This window comes from Pelophylax lessonae, assembly GCF_965119305.1.
Source record: "Pelophylax lessonae genome assembly, chromosome: 7".
Lineage (NCBI taxonomy): Eukaryota > Metazoa > Chordata > Amphibia > Anura > Ranidae > Pelophylax > Pelophylax lessonae.
Window position 1 is genome coordinate 65,027,101 of NC_138774.1, and position 16,063 is coordinate 65,043,163.

The 16,063-nt window shown below is 38.0% G+C and overlaps 1 protein-coding gene across 1 annotated transcript in view; it reads right to left on the minus strand.

Moving 5' to 3' along the window:
* Positions 1-16,063, minus strand: part of LOC309559487 (cytochrome P450 2F3-like) — a gene marked incomplete at its 5' end in the record, with an annotated part of 54,620 nt that overhangs the window by 22,441 nt on the left and 16,116 nt on the right. Inside the window, 2 exons of the mRNA XM_082262761.1 lie at positions 7,327-7,503; positions 8,085-8,245. Coding sequence (XP_082118887.1) covers positions 7,327-7,503; positions 8,085-8,245 — 338 coding nt within the window. The remainder of the gene's footprint in view (positions 1-7,326; positions 7,504-8,084; positions 8,246-16,063) is intronic.

Consider the following 16,063-nt stretch of genomic DNA (forward strand, 5'->3'; position numbering starts at 1 on the left):
TCTCCATCCGGTATATTTCGTTTACCTTAGCGAACCAAGTTTGTAATAATGGAGGTGTAATTTGTCTCCATACCCCAGGGATGCACGCCTTGGCCGCATTAAGCAAATGGATCAACAGGGAATTTCTATATTTCCTGGTTGATAACTTTGTCAAGTGCAATAGGCATAAAGCCGGATCTTCTCCCACCTCGATTGTAGTGAGATCCTTAATCACTCTCGCTATCTCTGACCAATAGCCTCTGATCCGGGGACAAGACCAGAAGATATGAAGCATTGATCCCCCCGTTTCTCCGCATCTCCAACAATTGTCAGGGTTTTTTTTTTTGTCCATCTTATGCAATACTACTGGGACTCTGTACCATCTCGTCATAATTTTATAACTAATCTCCTGGTATCTATTAGCTATAGAGGCCTTATGTGCGAGTGCTAATATTTTTTTTATTTGTTGCGGGTTAAAATTAGTTCCTAGTTCTCTTTCCCATTTGACCATAAAGGGTAATGCTTGTTCGTCCTGTTCCTTGGTCAGAAGGGAGTAAAAGAACGATAGAGCATGTGGAATTGTATTACCTCCTTTACATAGAGTTTCGAAAGATGTCAGGGGCCGAGGGGAATATCCCTGTTTCTGTAATTTCACCAAATAATGTCTAATTTGGAACGCAGAAAATATATCCATCGTTTCCTCTGACCCGGTCATAATCTCTCTCACCGTAGGGGGATTCTCTTGCGTCCATATATCTACCAGTCGTGTTTTCCCTCTCTGTGATAGGATTCTGATCATGCCCTTATTATGACCCGGCAGGAACTCTCTATTTCCTACTAATGGTAACATAGGGGATATTGGAGGTGCAATCTGTACTTTTTTTTGTATACTTCTGCATACCTTCATTGTAGTCCCTATCGTCGGGTGCGAGAAGATAGGGTCGCCAGAAGATATCGGTACCCAAGGGCCCCAGGGAACTGGGCTTTCTGTCAACGCATTTTCCAAGCTTACCCATTGTTTAGCTTTCTCATTGCAATGCCAGTCAAGCACCCTTGTAAGATGTATTGCCCTGTGATAGCGTTTCAAATCCGGCAGACCTATCCCCCCTTGGATTTTAGGCCGGGTAAGAATGTTTATTCCTATTCTTGGAGTTTTATTAGCCCAGACAAAAGTTCTCATCAAGGTATTCATTTGCATAAAAAAATATTCTGGAATTTCTATTGGCAGAGCTTGTAATAAATAGAGCACTCTTGGGAGTATATTCATCTTCCAGGAGCTGCTTCTACCAAACCACGTCAAAGCCAGGGTCTGCCACTTCAAAATATCTTTTTTAAGTGTTCTCAAGAAAGGGGGAAAGTTAGCCTCAAATAGATCTTCTGTTCGGGGTGTGATATGCACTCCTAGATATATAAATGACTTTGTTGTCCATTGAAGGGAAAGAGAGGGCTGCAGTTCCCTCCAAATCTCCGTTGGAATTGTAATATTCATTGCCACTGATTTTGCTAGGTTTACTTTAAATTGTGAAAATTTCCCATATTTCTGCATTGTTTCTAAAATTAAAGGCAGCTCCTGTACTGGGTTTGTTGTAAAGAAAATTAGGTCATCCGCATAGGCCGCTAATTTATGGTACCCTCCCCCCATGTGTAACCCCTTGATCTCTGTGTTTTTGCGGATTAAGCACAAAAGAGGCTCTAGCGTCAGGATGAAGATTAACGGCGACAGCGGGCAGCCTTGCCTTGTTCCGTTTTTGATTTCGAAAAAATCTGATCTCCATCCGTTTACATTCACTGCAGCTGTAGGTCCAGAATACAATGCCATGATATTTGTTCTCATTCCCTCTCCCAGCCCAATATGTGACAGGGTGGCCTCGATAAAATCCCAGGCCACCCTGTCAAAGGCCTTCTCGGCATCCACCGATAGGAGCATTAGGGGCCTATGTGTGCGCTGGGCGTAAGATATGAGATCGATTACTCTGGTTGTGTTGTCCCTTGCTTCTCTTGAGGGGATAAATCCCACTTGGTCGAATTGTACTAGCTGTGGGATATATGTTATAATTCTATTTGCAATGATCTTAGCAAAAAGTTTTGTGTCCAGATTTAATAACGCAATAGGGCGGTAATTTCCACATAAGGAGGGATCTTTACCCTCTTTATGTATTAAGGAAATGTATGCTCGAAGGCTGTCTCTAGGGACCTGATTTCCTTTAGAAATGTTATTGAAGTGAGCTAATAAGGGGGGTTTTAACTGGGACCAGAACTGTTTATAGTATGGTAAGGTTAAACCGTCCGGGCCCGGAGCTTTGTGGGGTTTATTTTGATTTATAGCATAATCTAATTCTTCCTCTGAAATGTCTCCTTCCATTGCCTCTATTTGTTCTTTCTTTAGTGAGGGCATCCCAGAAGATTCCACATATTCCCTTGCTCTTATAACTTGATCTCTGTCTCCTTTATCTACTTCTCTCCCTGTGTTTATATTGTAAAGAGATTGGTAAAAATTACCAAACTCCTTCACAATTTCTTCTATCCTTACAACTTTCTCACCCTTTTTTGTTTGTATCTGAGCAATTGTTGTTTTTTTTTGAGGTCCACGTAGCGCCCTTGCCAACATGGCCCCCGGTTTATTGGAGAATTCATATATTTGCCTCCTCATGAGTGTTAAACTTCTGATTGTTTTTTGATATAGAAGGGTATTTAGTTCTTCTCTAGTTTTAGTAAGATCATGCAAATGTACCTGCGCTAATGATTTTTTATGCATTGAACTAAGTTTTCCTAGCTGTGTCAACAATTCCGATATTCTCTTTTCATATTCTTTTTTACGCCGTGATCCTAACATCATTAATGTCCCCCTAATAACACATTTATGTGCTTCCCACGTCATAGACGGTGACATCTGCGTTCCATTATTTTCTTTGAAGTAATTTGTCAAAGCGAGTTCTACTTCTGTTCTTATTTCCGTGGATTGTAAAAGGGATTCATTTAATCTCCATGTGGGGGGTTTTGATGGTACAGAGTCCAAATCCAGTACTATGTGTACTGGAGCATGGTCCGACATAATAGGCGTTCCAATTGCAGTAGCTTTAACCCTTCCCAGTTCACTCTGAGGGATCATGAATCTATCTAACCTTGAATACATGTTATGCGATGCGGAGAAATACGAGAAGTCCTTTTCACCTGCATGCATAATCCTCCACGGATCAATCAAATCGAGAAGAGAAAGTTCTTTTCTCAGACCATTGAGTTTTGCATAAGACAGGTGGGAGGAGCCTCGTGAAGTGTCTAGTAGGGGTTCTGCCACATAATTCCAGTCTCCGCCCATTATCAGTATTCCTTCCCGAAAATCAAGGATCATCGGTAATAGCTGCTGTAAAAATGTTAATTGATTCACATTTGGGAAGTATACATTGATCAGTGTTATTACCTTTTGTCCCACTGTACCCTTTATCATAAGGTATCTTCCCTGTGGATCTATCTTTGATTCCCGGTGTATCCAGTCTACTTCCTTCGCTATAACCATACTGACCCCTTTTGATTTTGATATTGGTGAGGGGGCGTGGTATGCCCATGGATAAAATCTATTGCACAGTTTAGGTATATTATCAGTTTTAAAGTATGTCTCCTGGAAGAAGGCTACCTGCGTATGGCCCTTTCTTATGTCATTCAATACCCGCATGCGTTTTTCGGGGGTAGATAGACCCCTTACATTTAATGAGGTCATCTTTAAACCTGCTCTGCCCGCCCTGGCCATTTTACCTCCCCCTCCTCAATCCCCAGTAACTTTAACTTATTCCACCTTTTCAATATAAGGGGGCGGGGGGGGGGGGGAAAGAGGGGAGGGAGAGAGAGAAAAAAAAAAAAAAAAAAAAAAAAAAAAAAAAAAAAAAAAAAAAAAAATGGAGGGATGGGATATATCAATGCTCGATCCTCACTGTTAATCTCCTGTTTTCCCTAATTGTCAAACCTTGACCGAAGCGCAACTATGCACTTATCTACTCTCGGGGCGAGTGAGAAGGTCGTTCCGTGGGACCTATACTATTTATAGGAAGCGAGAAGACAAAAGAAAAAAAAATGAAAAAGAAATCACAGGAAAAAACAACCCAATACAATAGTCTTCCCACTTCAAACTATAAGCGTTGCTCCCTGAGGACCGGCGAGCAGCCGCTCCGACTTTACTTATTTATGAAGAGCAGGACAGCACGAAAGATGTCTAAAAAGATTGATTTAAGCCCAATACGTATGGTCCCTCATTGAGGGGGAATTATCCAATTGTTTATCTGGCCAATTAAAGGTCTATCCCCCCCTTATGGTCGGTACAAAATACCCAATTCTAGTCTGTTTCGTGCTATTCCTGCTCCCCAAGCCATATTACCTGTTCCCTCTAGGCTAAAAAGGGAAATCAAAAACAGAAAACACAACATTTTAGGTCCCTCTAATGGGGGACAAATGGGTAGGTGCTTGTTTGACCTACCCCCCCCCCCCCCTTTTTTTTTTTTTTTTTTTTTTTTTTTTTTTTTGCTCACTTTTTGAGCACTAGGGGTAACTAAATAACAAACATATGGAAGAGAAAGAGAGAGCACATTTTGACTTATGGTTTAACATGTAACCACATCTATGTTTTGTTAAGATTTGTAATCTTCACCGGGTGGATTGCGTTTTGAAAGTAGGGTATCACTACTCACTGAAGTGAAGGGGAGAAAGAACAAAGGGGTAGGATTTTGTTCAATCCTACCCCTTTTTTTTTTTTTTTTTCTTCTCTCTCCCCCTCTCTTTCTCCCCCACTTCTGTAGAAACTTGGGAGAATCTCCTTTAGGGATTTATATGTTGATCAGAATGGACATTTATGCAGTAAGCTTTCTGAATATTATGAACATCAGATATTGTTTGTATGTGAACGTGTTGTGTGGAAAAATAATAAAATATTGGAATTAAAAAAAAAAGACTTGGTGGAAAAAACACTCCATGTCCTCATTCTATTTGTAAGAACATACTTGTGTGACTCTAGATTCAGTTCTCTTTTGTCAATCAAGACAAAATCTAGAAATGCAGAGGCAGCTCACGGTAAGCAAGAACGTTCCGTATTTTGACAAAAATCATGAATGAGAAGCAGGAACAAAAAGTTCATTGAATGTTATGTTCAATGGGATTAATTTTACTTTTTACAATTTTTTGAACAATCTAGAATCTAATTGCTCATTTTATGATTGCATTTTCAGTTAGCTTATTTTTCAATTTTTATAGAAGAATTCCAGGTATGGATATTTTATACATAGAGACATTTGGGTTGATTTACTAAGGGCAAATAGATTGTGCACTTTGCAAGTGCAGTTGCTCCACAGCTTAGTAAATGAGCAGAAGCTCTTCTGACTTCCATCATCCAATCATGAGCAAGAAAATTGCTGTTTTTTTTATTTTTTTATTTTCCTTGCTTGTGATTGGGTATTCTTTGCAAAGTTAACCTTTACCTCATTTACTAAGCTCTGGAGCCAATGCCCTTGTAGAGTGCAACTGCACTTTGCAAAGTGCACAGTCTATTTGTCTTTAGTAAATTAACCCCATTGGTCCACCTTGGACCAATGTAATTATGAATATGCCATATCTGGCCAATTCCCCTGGAAGCTGGACTAGACATTCCAGTGATCACCACTTGCTTCCAGTTATCGTACTGAGTGGTGACATCATGCGTTCCATCTTGTCCAATCAGAGAACACTTTGCATTGATTCAGAGAATGCAAACCATTTTCTAAATGGCACCCGTGCTGAACGGCTGACCTCCTGTGTTCACAATATAGCAGGGCAACTGTTCGGAGCGGGACTCGGAAGCGAGTGGAGATCACTGGATTAGCGGTGTCTACTTGTGATTTCCAACTTCCAAGGTGCATTGGACAGATATAGTATATACCTAGTTACATTGGTCCAAGCTGGACTATGTATTAAATACCCATACCTGACATTCTTATTTAAAGTGGTTGTAAACCCTCACATATACCCAGTGTAGTAAATAGCCTCAGATGACACACAAAGATGAAATAAAACTCCCTACATAAGTTTTACTTGTATATCTGCAGTCTTTCCCTTTTTATACTCTTCGGAAATTGCAGATCCTGTTAAAAATGTTTCTTTGTCTTTCACCAGCACATAGTGGTGGGTGGGAATACTGGACTTACACTGTGTGAGAGCCGATTGGAGGAAAGAGACACACTCCCCTTCACATGGGCAAAGGAACGAAGGAACATGCAGAGCTGTAGTCTGAAAAGACAAGCTCCCTGCTAATCTCCCTCTAAGCTCTCTCCCAGACACAAATTTTCAGCTACTGTTATCTCATGTGTCCGAGAACCTGTCAGAAGTGACTCATGCTGATAACAGAGGAACAAGCACCAGAGAGAAATTACACTTAGAGCTTTGGAGAGAGATAAGTAAACACTACATATATTTGTGCTTTGTTCAACTTTCATGAATGGGGCATACAACCACTTTAAAGCTGTAATAAACCCAAAAAAACAAACATTTATTATTTTGCAGCTTACAAATTCTTAGAGGTAACAATTGCAGTTGTTTTCTGTTTTATGCTTTCTTTCCTTTCATCTGGTGATCCTGCTAGTAAATCTGTTGTTTATCAACAGAACAAGCTCTCTTGCAAATGTAGCAGTTAGAGTGTCAAGACAAACCATTTACCATTTGCAGGGGTGATTATAATGATCAGCTTTTATTAATATATGTAAAACCTTTATCCGAAAGGAAAAAAACTGTAACTGCTTGTGTAATTGCAGTGTTAGCTAGAGTTTGGCTTTAATTTGTTTGGTGTACTTAAATCTGCTAGTACATCTAACAATCCCCTCCACCCTGACTGATAATGCTGTTGTCCAAAGGAGCCCACTTTCATCAAGAGTGGAGGCATTCTAGAGGATGTGTGCTACTGACCAGATCCCCAGGTGAAAACAGATTAAAAAGAAAACGAATGCAGTCACCACATCTAATGATTGGTAAACTGCAATATATTACATTTTTGGTTTTGGGTTTAATAGCGCTTTAAGTTCAGTTTGTTCTCCCGCAGTATTGTATGCAGTTTAAAATTGTGAAATTACACTTCTTCATCAAATATGATATCACTTTTGTAGGGGGTGTGAACATTAATCAAACATTTTCTAGGGTTTTGGGACATAGGAGAGGTTGGGAACCATTGACCTCATTTGAAACTTTAATTGAGCAATACATTATTGGGGTTAAGCAACCAACCCTTTAATGTAATTACTGTACAGCGGAGACACAAACAAATAAGGAGTCTTCGTCCTCTTTTTTTGTAGATCCCCTGTATATAGATTCTAGTTGCATGTAAATCCAAGTTATGATTACCTCTTTGATCTTAATTAGGAAGCAGTCAATGTAATCACGAGGATTTTCAGGGTCCAGAGTTTCATTGTGGTGTTTGATGCTTTCTGCTGAAATGTCATAGATCATATTAAAATACTTCCCAATTTTCTTGTGCGGACCTGGCACATATTCCATGAGGTTTGGATACATGTTGTATAGCTGTATTGTGAAAATATAAAAGTGAACCAAACTATAACTGAAACATGAAAGAGTAATAAAACAACATATTTTCTTTTATTTACTCTTACTGAGGACAGCAAAACAGCCTTTCTCATTTTTTTTTACCCCAGAGGAACCCTTAAAAGAGTTTTTTAGGTCTCGGGAAACCCATCTAATAATTAGCGGATTTGTAATCAATGGGAAAAATGCCCCTTACATTGGTGCCCAATGGGAAGAATGGAATGCTCCCTGTACAGCAGTGATCACAATGCCCCCCCCCTACAGACAGCAAAAATGATTATTGGTGTCATGCAGCTGACTTTGCCAGATGGCATTAGGCTCGGAACTACCAACACATTGGTGATCAATGGGAAAATTGCCCCTTACATTGGTGGCCAGTGGGGAGAATGCTCCCATTATAGACGGTAAAAATAATTATTGGTGTCATACAGCTGACTCTGCCAGGTGGCATTGACCCAAACTATGGAGGTCAGTCAGGCTTAGCTCAAGGAACCCCTAGCAACCTCCGGATGAACCTTAGTTCAGAATAACTAGTATTGAGTCTTCCTCTTCATACTCACCGTCCCCCAGGTGCTGCTCATGACAAGGAAGTTACTGTTAATACTCTCAATTATGGCCAACAGTCTTTTGTCTTCATAATCAAACCGGCTGCCAAATATAATAGAGCAGATCACATTGGAGACTGTACGAGCAAAGTATTTGGTGGGATTCACTGGAGCCCCTAGGAATAAAGTCATACACATCAGTATTATTTACTTTCAGTGTTTATACCGTACTGATACATTCATTATTCCCTACAGAGAATGTATTCATCATTCAAATCAGTTCATTGGTAAACCAAGATGTTCAAAGTTAGCCCTATTTATCCCCTAACTGACTGTGCCCTCATCCACTATAATGCCCATTCCTTTTCCTATTACTTATTCCCTCTCCCGCAGTCTTCGTTGCCACCTGTATATGCCCAGAATGTCTGTGCCACCAAACTCTCTCATGGAGAGTACACCAAAAGGGAGCAAATAAGAGAAATTCATTGTTAGGGTTTACATACACTTAACCTTAATTAAACCTCAATTCCCTCAGTTTAAGTTCTACATTACAACATATGCTCATTAAATATGTACCTATGAATAACTCCCCTTTAGTAAGTAGCTCTTACATGCTACAAGCTGGTACATCCCAAATGGTATCCACACTGGCTTGATGAGGGGACTTGTAAAGGCGGTACGGAAAATGTATTTTGGGAAGGATAGACAGACCCTTAATTACTGCAGAGTCCTGGTGCAATTGATCCAATGTAGGAACCATGCTACTGCACCGGTCCCCAATCAAAAGGAGTATGCAATCTAATGCACTATTCCATCACAAAAACACATAGATAAGCTAAGGTCAGATTTACATGGTCATCCTATGCACTGGCTCTACCCTATTTTTTTTTTTTTTTTTTTATTAGGGAAGGATAGAAAACAAGAGGTTTATGGAAGAGCAGGATAGCCTAGAACTATGCAAGCATTTTTCTGCCCCTACTAAATTTTCTATAAAAGGCTACACGGGAAGAGCCAACAAAAAAGAGCAATATTCTGTTGTCTCTCATGTTTTTTAATATGCATTTCTGTTGTGATTATTATATCCTACTTTATACTCTGTAGCTCCCCTGTTTATCCTTTACAAAAACCTGACAGGGAAAAGAGGGAGCAGAGGATCGCCATGAACACACGTCTTTAGACTAATTTTAGCAAAAAACATCTACTAAAAAATCCAACTAATGTAGTCTTAGACCTTAGTCTATTGGAGAAAGCTGGAACACTTGGAGGACTCCAATGCAAACATGAGGGGAAAAAATGAAAATATTATTCATAGAAGGTTTTCTACTCAGAACCTCAGTGATGCATAACACAATTTGATGTGGTCTAGATCAGCTATAATTTAAGCAATGCTGGCCCTGCAACCCCCTCTCTTGAATACATCTCCTTCTTCTGGACCCGCCAGGTGGGGTAAGCTCTGGTACATGAAATATACAGTCAGGTCCATAAATATTGAGACATCAATACAATTCTAATCTTTTTGGCTCTATAATGAATTTGAAATGAAACAAACAAGATGTGCTTAAACTGCAAACTTTCAGCTTTAATTTGAGGGTATTTACATCCAAATCAGGCGAAAGTTGTAGGAATTACAACAGTTTGTATATGTGCCTCCCACTTAGGGGACCAAAAGTAATGGGACAATTGGCTGCTCCCCTGTTTGTAGGCCAGGTGTGTTTTATTCCCTCATTATCCCATTTACAAGGAGCAGATAAAAGGTCCAGAGTGCATTTCAAGTGTGCTATTTGCATTTGGAATCTGCTGCTTTCAACTCTCAATATGAGATCCAAAGAGCTGTCACTATCAGTGAAGCAAGCCATCATTAGGCTGAAAAAAACAAAACAAACCTATCAAAGAGATAGCAAAAACATTTGGTGTAGCCAAATCAACTGTTTGGAACATCCTTAAAAAGAAAGAACGCACTGGTGAGCTCAGCAACACCAAAAGACCCGGAAGACCACGGAAAACAACTGTGATGGATGACCGAAGAATTCTTTCCCTGGTGAAGAAAACACCCTTCACAATGGTTGGCCAGATCAAGAACACTCTCCAGGAGGTAGGTGTATGTGTGTCAAAGTCAACAATCAAGAGAAGATTTCACCAGAGTAAATACAGAGAGTTCACCACAAGATGTAAACCATTGGTGAGCCTCAAAAACAGGAAGGCCAGATTAGAGTTTGCCAAACAACATTAAAAAAACCTTCACAGTTCTGGAACAACATCCTATGGACAGATGAGACCAAGATAAACTTGTACCAGAGTGATGGGAAGAGAAGTGTATGGAGAAGGAAAGGAACTGCTCATGATCCAAAGCATACCACCTCATCAGTGAAGCATGATGGTGATAGTGTCATGGCGTGGGCATGTATGGCTGCCAATGGAACTGGTTCTCTTGTATTTATTGATGATGTGACTGCTGACATAAGCAGCAGGATGTATTCTGAAGTGTTTCGGGCAATATTATCTGCTCATATTCAGCCAAATGCTTCAGAACTCATTGGACGGTGCTTAACAGTGCAGATGGACAATGACCCGAAGCATACTGCGAAAGCAACCAAAGAGTTTAATGGATAGAAGTGCAATGGCCAAGTCAATCACCTGACCTGGATCCGATTGAGCATGCATTTCACTTGCTGAAGACAAAACTGAAGGGAAACTGAAGGGAAATTGCCCCAAGAACAAGCAGGAACTGAAGACAGTTGCAGTAGAGGCCTGGCAGAGCATCACCAGGGATGAAACCCAGCGTCTGGTGATGTCTATGCGTTCCAGACTTCAGGCTGTAATTGACTGCAAAGGATTTGCAACCAAATATTAAAAAGTGAAAGTTTGATTTATGATTGTTAATCTGTCCCATTACTTTTAGTCAAAAAAGTGGGAGGCACATATACAAACTGTTGTAATTCCTACACCGTTCACCTGATTTCGATGTAAATACCCTCAAATTAAAGCTGAAAGTCTGTAGTTAAAGCACATCTTGTTTGTTTCATTTCAAATCCATTGTGGTGGTGTATAGAGCCAAAAAGATTAGAATTGTGTCAGTGTCCCAATATTTATGGACCTGACTATAACTAATCCTGTAGGGTCACCCACTACTGTGGACAAACACTTACAGTTGCTTAAAGTGGCAATATAGGCACCAAAGCAAAGTTTAAAAATTAGGTAATCCACCTTGCACAGATATTTTGATGCGTGCTACTTGCTCTTATATGTAAAATAGCTAGTCTATTAGGTGTACTGGTCCTTTCATTCTTCAGAGCTGAAAAAGCCTAATTTAATCATTAACATTTTAAACCTATTGAGATAACTTTAATAATGTTTAGTCCCCGCTGGCCATTGCATAGTACATCAGGTAATACCTTTGCATGGGTTAAAGATTTTATGTGTATCCATAAATTGCATTGCTTTCTCTATCTAGCTATCTTGCTTTCTGGTCCTCATAACATCACTACAGATTATAGCTGTCTGTCCTATAACATAATCTCCTGGCTGTCTGCCTACAAATTAATCTCCTATCTGTTGCCCCTATAACCTAATCTCCTATCTCTCTCTCTCTCTCCTATAACCTTATCTACTAGAATTCTGTCCTAAATCCGAATCTTCTAGCTTTCTCTTTCATAGCCTAATCTCTTAGCTTTCTCTTCTATAATCTGATCTCCTAGCTGTTGATTCTATAACCCAATCTCCTATTGCTCTCTCCTATAACCTAATATCCTAGCTGTCTCTCTGCCTATAACATTATCTCCTAGCTATCTGTAACCTAATCTATCAATCTCTCATATCACTAGATTTTGTAGCTGTCTCTATGACCTAATATCCTTGCTGTCTTTCTATAACCTATTCTCCTGCCTGTCTCTTCTGTAACCCTAATCTTTTGGCTTTCTCTCCCAAAACTTTATTTCCTAACTCTCCTTTTCCTTTTATTTTATTTCTTCTATGTTAGAATCTCCTAATTGTCGCTCCTATGATCTAATCTTCTAGCTGTCCTTGCTATGACTTCATCTTCTAACTGCCTCTTCTATGACCTAACCTCATAGATATAAAGGGTTGGTGAAATTCTCGCTCTGTCTCTCTAATTATTGTCTAAAATATAACACCTTTAATGCCGCAGGTACTAAAATTGGTAACTTACACAATTCAGATAAATATAGTTGGGGGGAGTACCGCGCTTTAAAGTGCTTAATACAACATAGGTCAAATTATATACATATGTGAAAGAGTGCCTTAGTGCTTCTTAAATACAATATTCATAAATTATGTGTCTCAATGTGCAAAATAAATACAATCCGATATAAATCCTTCAATTAATATAATAGGTGATAAATAGACTAAACTAAAATTGCTCTTAGTAAAACCAACTATATCAATACAATATATAGTGACAACATATATATATAATCCGTGACTATTACAAAATTTAATAATGTGCTTTAAATAGGTGATATCAAGTAAAGTGCTGAAGTGTCCTTAAAATAATTATATAAATATATAGTGATCAACAGAATCTTCTTTATCCAAATTTGGCATGCAGGTGCTCTTTCATGCGGTGCCCACTAGGTGTCCTAAGCGCTCACCTCAATGCTCTTTTAAAAGAGCCTTAAGTTGTATGCCTCGGTATGCTGTTCCTTCCTCCTTACTGGCATATATGTACCATTATGAATCCTCAATTATATCTCCCTTGTATAAACAGGTATATTCCAGGGGATATATGCGGTCCTTTATATCTCCAAAAAAATCAAATTGGGCCAAACATGGTGAAGTACGTCCCATAAGTTTTATTAAAAAAGGTAAGAGTAACACTCACATTGCATTGCGTCTTGTTTCTAGCATAACAAACATTCCTTTGCCGATACGTCACTTCCGGTTTGGCTATCCTACGCGTTACGCTGCGTACCCACGCAGCTTCTTCCAGGGATACCCGCCCTCCGTTGTGACGTCCTTTATAAAGCCCTAGAGCCGGAAACGGATGTTCCGCCATTTGCCATATTTACAGCTAATATTCTTAAAACCGGATGTAAACATACGGCCATTTTATTGAAGTCACATATGTTTATCGTGCCTCTTATTTCTTCATTATTGAATAAAAACTAGAATCCAATTTCCATCCCCAATTACTTACTAAAAGAATATGTAAACTTACTTATTATTTAAAACCATATATTTATTATAATGTTAAAACCAAAGTATGAACCTTTTAAAACCCGGAAGCGATGTAGCAGCCATTAACATAGTATTTCTTCCATATATTCAACAATATGTTAAATAAAACCACAATATAAACATTTCTTCCATATATTCAACAATATGCTAAATAAAACCACAATATAAACATAAATAGTTGTTCCCTCACCTTACTGTATTTCTATATATATACCTATATCTTAATACTAGTACTTATATTGTTCTAACATCCTCTCAATGTTTTTATTCATATATATATATATTCCTCTTGAACCTCTTATCAATCTATTTATTCCAATTAATATAGTTTTTTATTTAATATAACCCATTTATAAATATTACTTAGTAATTCATTAAAATATTTTTAAATTTTTTTTAAAAAATTTTTTCCTACTAATTTATTTATATTATAATTCCCTAAATAATGTACTTATTCTGGACTTCGGGGTGTACTTATTCATTCCAACATATATAATCCTATATAAAACCATTTAAAATGTCCTAAAATCAGATACACTTATATTTCTAAAAATCACTAATAAAACAGTTCAAGTCAAATTCTATATTTAACCCACTTGGTGTCAGACAATCTAATGTATGAATCCAGTAAGATTCTCTTTGACTTAAAGTGCGGACTTTATGGCTACCTCGCCAGTGTTTTTTATACGGTTCAATCGCCCAAAATTTTAAATGTGTGGGGTCTCTCTGACGGTGTTGGTCGAAATGTCTGGATACGCTGTGTCTATCAAAGCCATTTTCAATATTTTTCACATGTTCCTTTATTCTTATTCTTAATAATCTCTTCGTGCGGCCCACATACTGTAGGCCGCAGCTACATTCCAATCCATAGACCACTCCTTCTGTGTTGCATCCAATAAAATCTTTTATTTTAAATACCATATTATTTCTTGTAGATTTAAACTCATTTATTTTTCCTTTTGATTTTGTCCTGAGGCATGCATAACATCTTTTGCATGGGTAGAAACCTTTTCCTGTGAAAAAAGTGCCTAGTGCTTTGGGAGGATCCATTACTGTTTTCACTAACATATTTCTTATAGTTGGTGCACGTTTATATACAAAGGCTGGATTTTGTTGTCTCTTTCTCCCTCTACTTCCTCTCTTTTTTCTGTATTGTTCTGTGAGAGGAAGTAGAGGGAGAAAGAGACAACAAAAGGAAAAGAAACAAATAGGACAAGGGGTGTTTAATCTAAGTGAAAAAACTATAACACAAGAAGAAATGATTGTGTTAGATAGAGGATTAAAATATGCACCGAAAAAAAATCTGGATAAATTTAGCACATACATAGGTATTCAGAAGTATGTAAGACAATTGAACATAAAGAAATACATACTAAGTAATCCAGTTAAATGTACAACAACTACCTCAACTAGAAATGTAGGGAAACATACAACAACTACCTCAAATAAAGAAGACATCCAACATAGCACTTTACGAAACAAGTCAACTTTTAACCCACAGATCAAGGATAATAGATACTTAGGTGTTTTTAAGGATTTGGTTTTAGATGAAGTAAAAAATTTGAAGATCAATAAATATGAAGAGTCCAGAGCAATGAAAACGGGCCTAAATAGATTGAAGAAGAGAAAGGACATAGTGATAAGGCCGGCGGACAAGGGAGGAGGAATTGTGATTGTCACAAAAGAAAAATATGAGGAGAAAATGACTGAAATGTTGGGGGAAGAACATACGTATGAGAAATTATTGAATAATCCGGTTGGAAAATATAGAAAAGAATTAGAACAACTAGTACATCTAGGCCTGAAGAAAGACATATTAACAAAAAAAGAGGCAAAATACCTTGTACCTGAGGCTTGTAGAACCCCCGTAATATATACAATACCGAAATTACATAAAAATAAGGAAGACCCACCTCCAAGACCTATAGTCAATGGAATAGAGTCTTTAACAGCAAGACTAGGCCAGTATATAGATACTTATTTACAGCCAATAGTTCCAGCAACAACAGCATATGTAAAAGACACGAAACATATCCTCCAAATAATGGAAAATCTACCTCAATTTAACAATAATATTTATATGGCCACAATAGACGTAGCAGCACTTTATACCATAATTAACCATTATGAAGCATGTGAAGCCGTGAAATGGGCACTAAGGAAATACACGAATTTAATCTGTAAACAGAGGAAATTTTTAATCAAATGCCTGGATTTTTGTTTAAAGAAAAACAATTTTTGGTACAAGAAAACATATTATTATCAGAAAGTCGGAGTTGCAATGGGTTCAAAATTCGCACCTAGTGTCGCGAATATCTTCATGGCGCAATGGGAAGAGGATAATATTTTTAACGACATACCAGAAGAAATGATTTTATATAAAAGGTTTATAGATGACGGAATTATTTTATGGCAAGGAGAAAAGGAGATTTTAATTGAATTTTTAAATAAATTAAATGAAAATGAAAAGAATATCAGATTATCATGGGAGATCAGCAATGTTGAAGTAAAGTACTTAGATCTAGCAATTAGACAAGAAAATGGTAAAATCATTACAAGAACCCACTTCAAAGAAGTAGATAAGAACAGCTACTTGCCAACTAATAGCTGTCATCACAATAACTGGATTTTCAACATCCCAAAAGGCCAACTCTTGAGAATAAAGAGAAACTGTACCAAGGAAGAAGATTTCGAACAACAGGCAGAGATTATAGGTAAGAGGTTTATAGAAAAAGGCTACGAAACAACATTTATAAAAGGAAAAATTGATGAAGTCAAAAAGGTAGAGAGGAAGAGTCTAT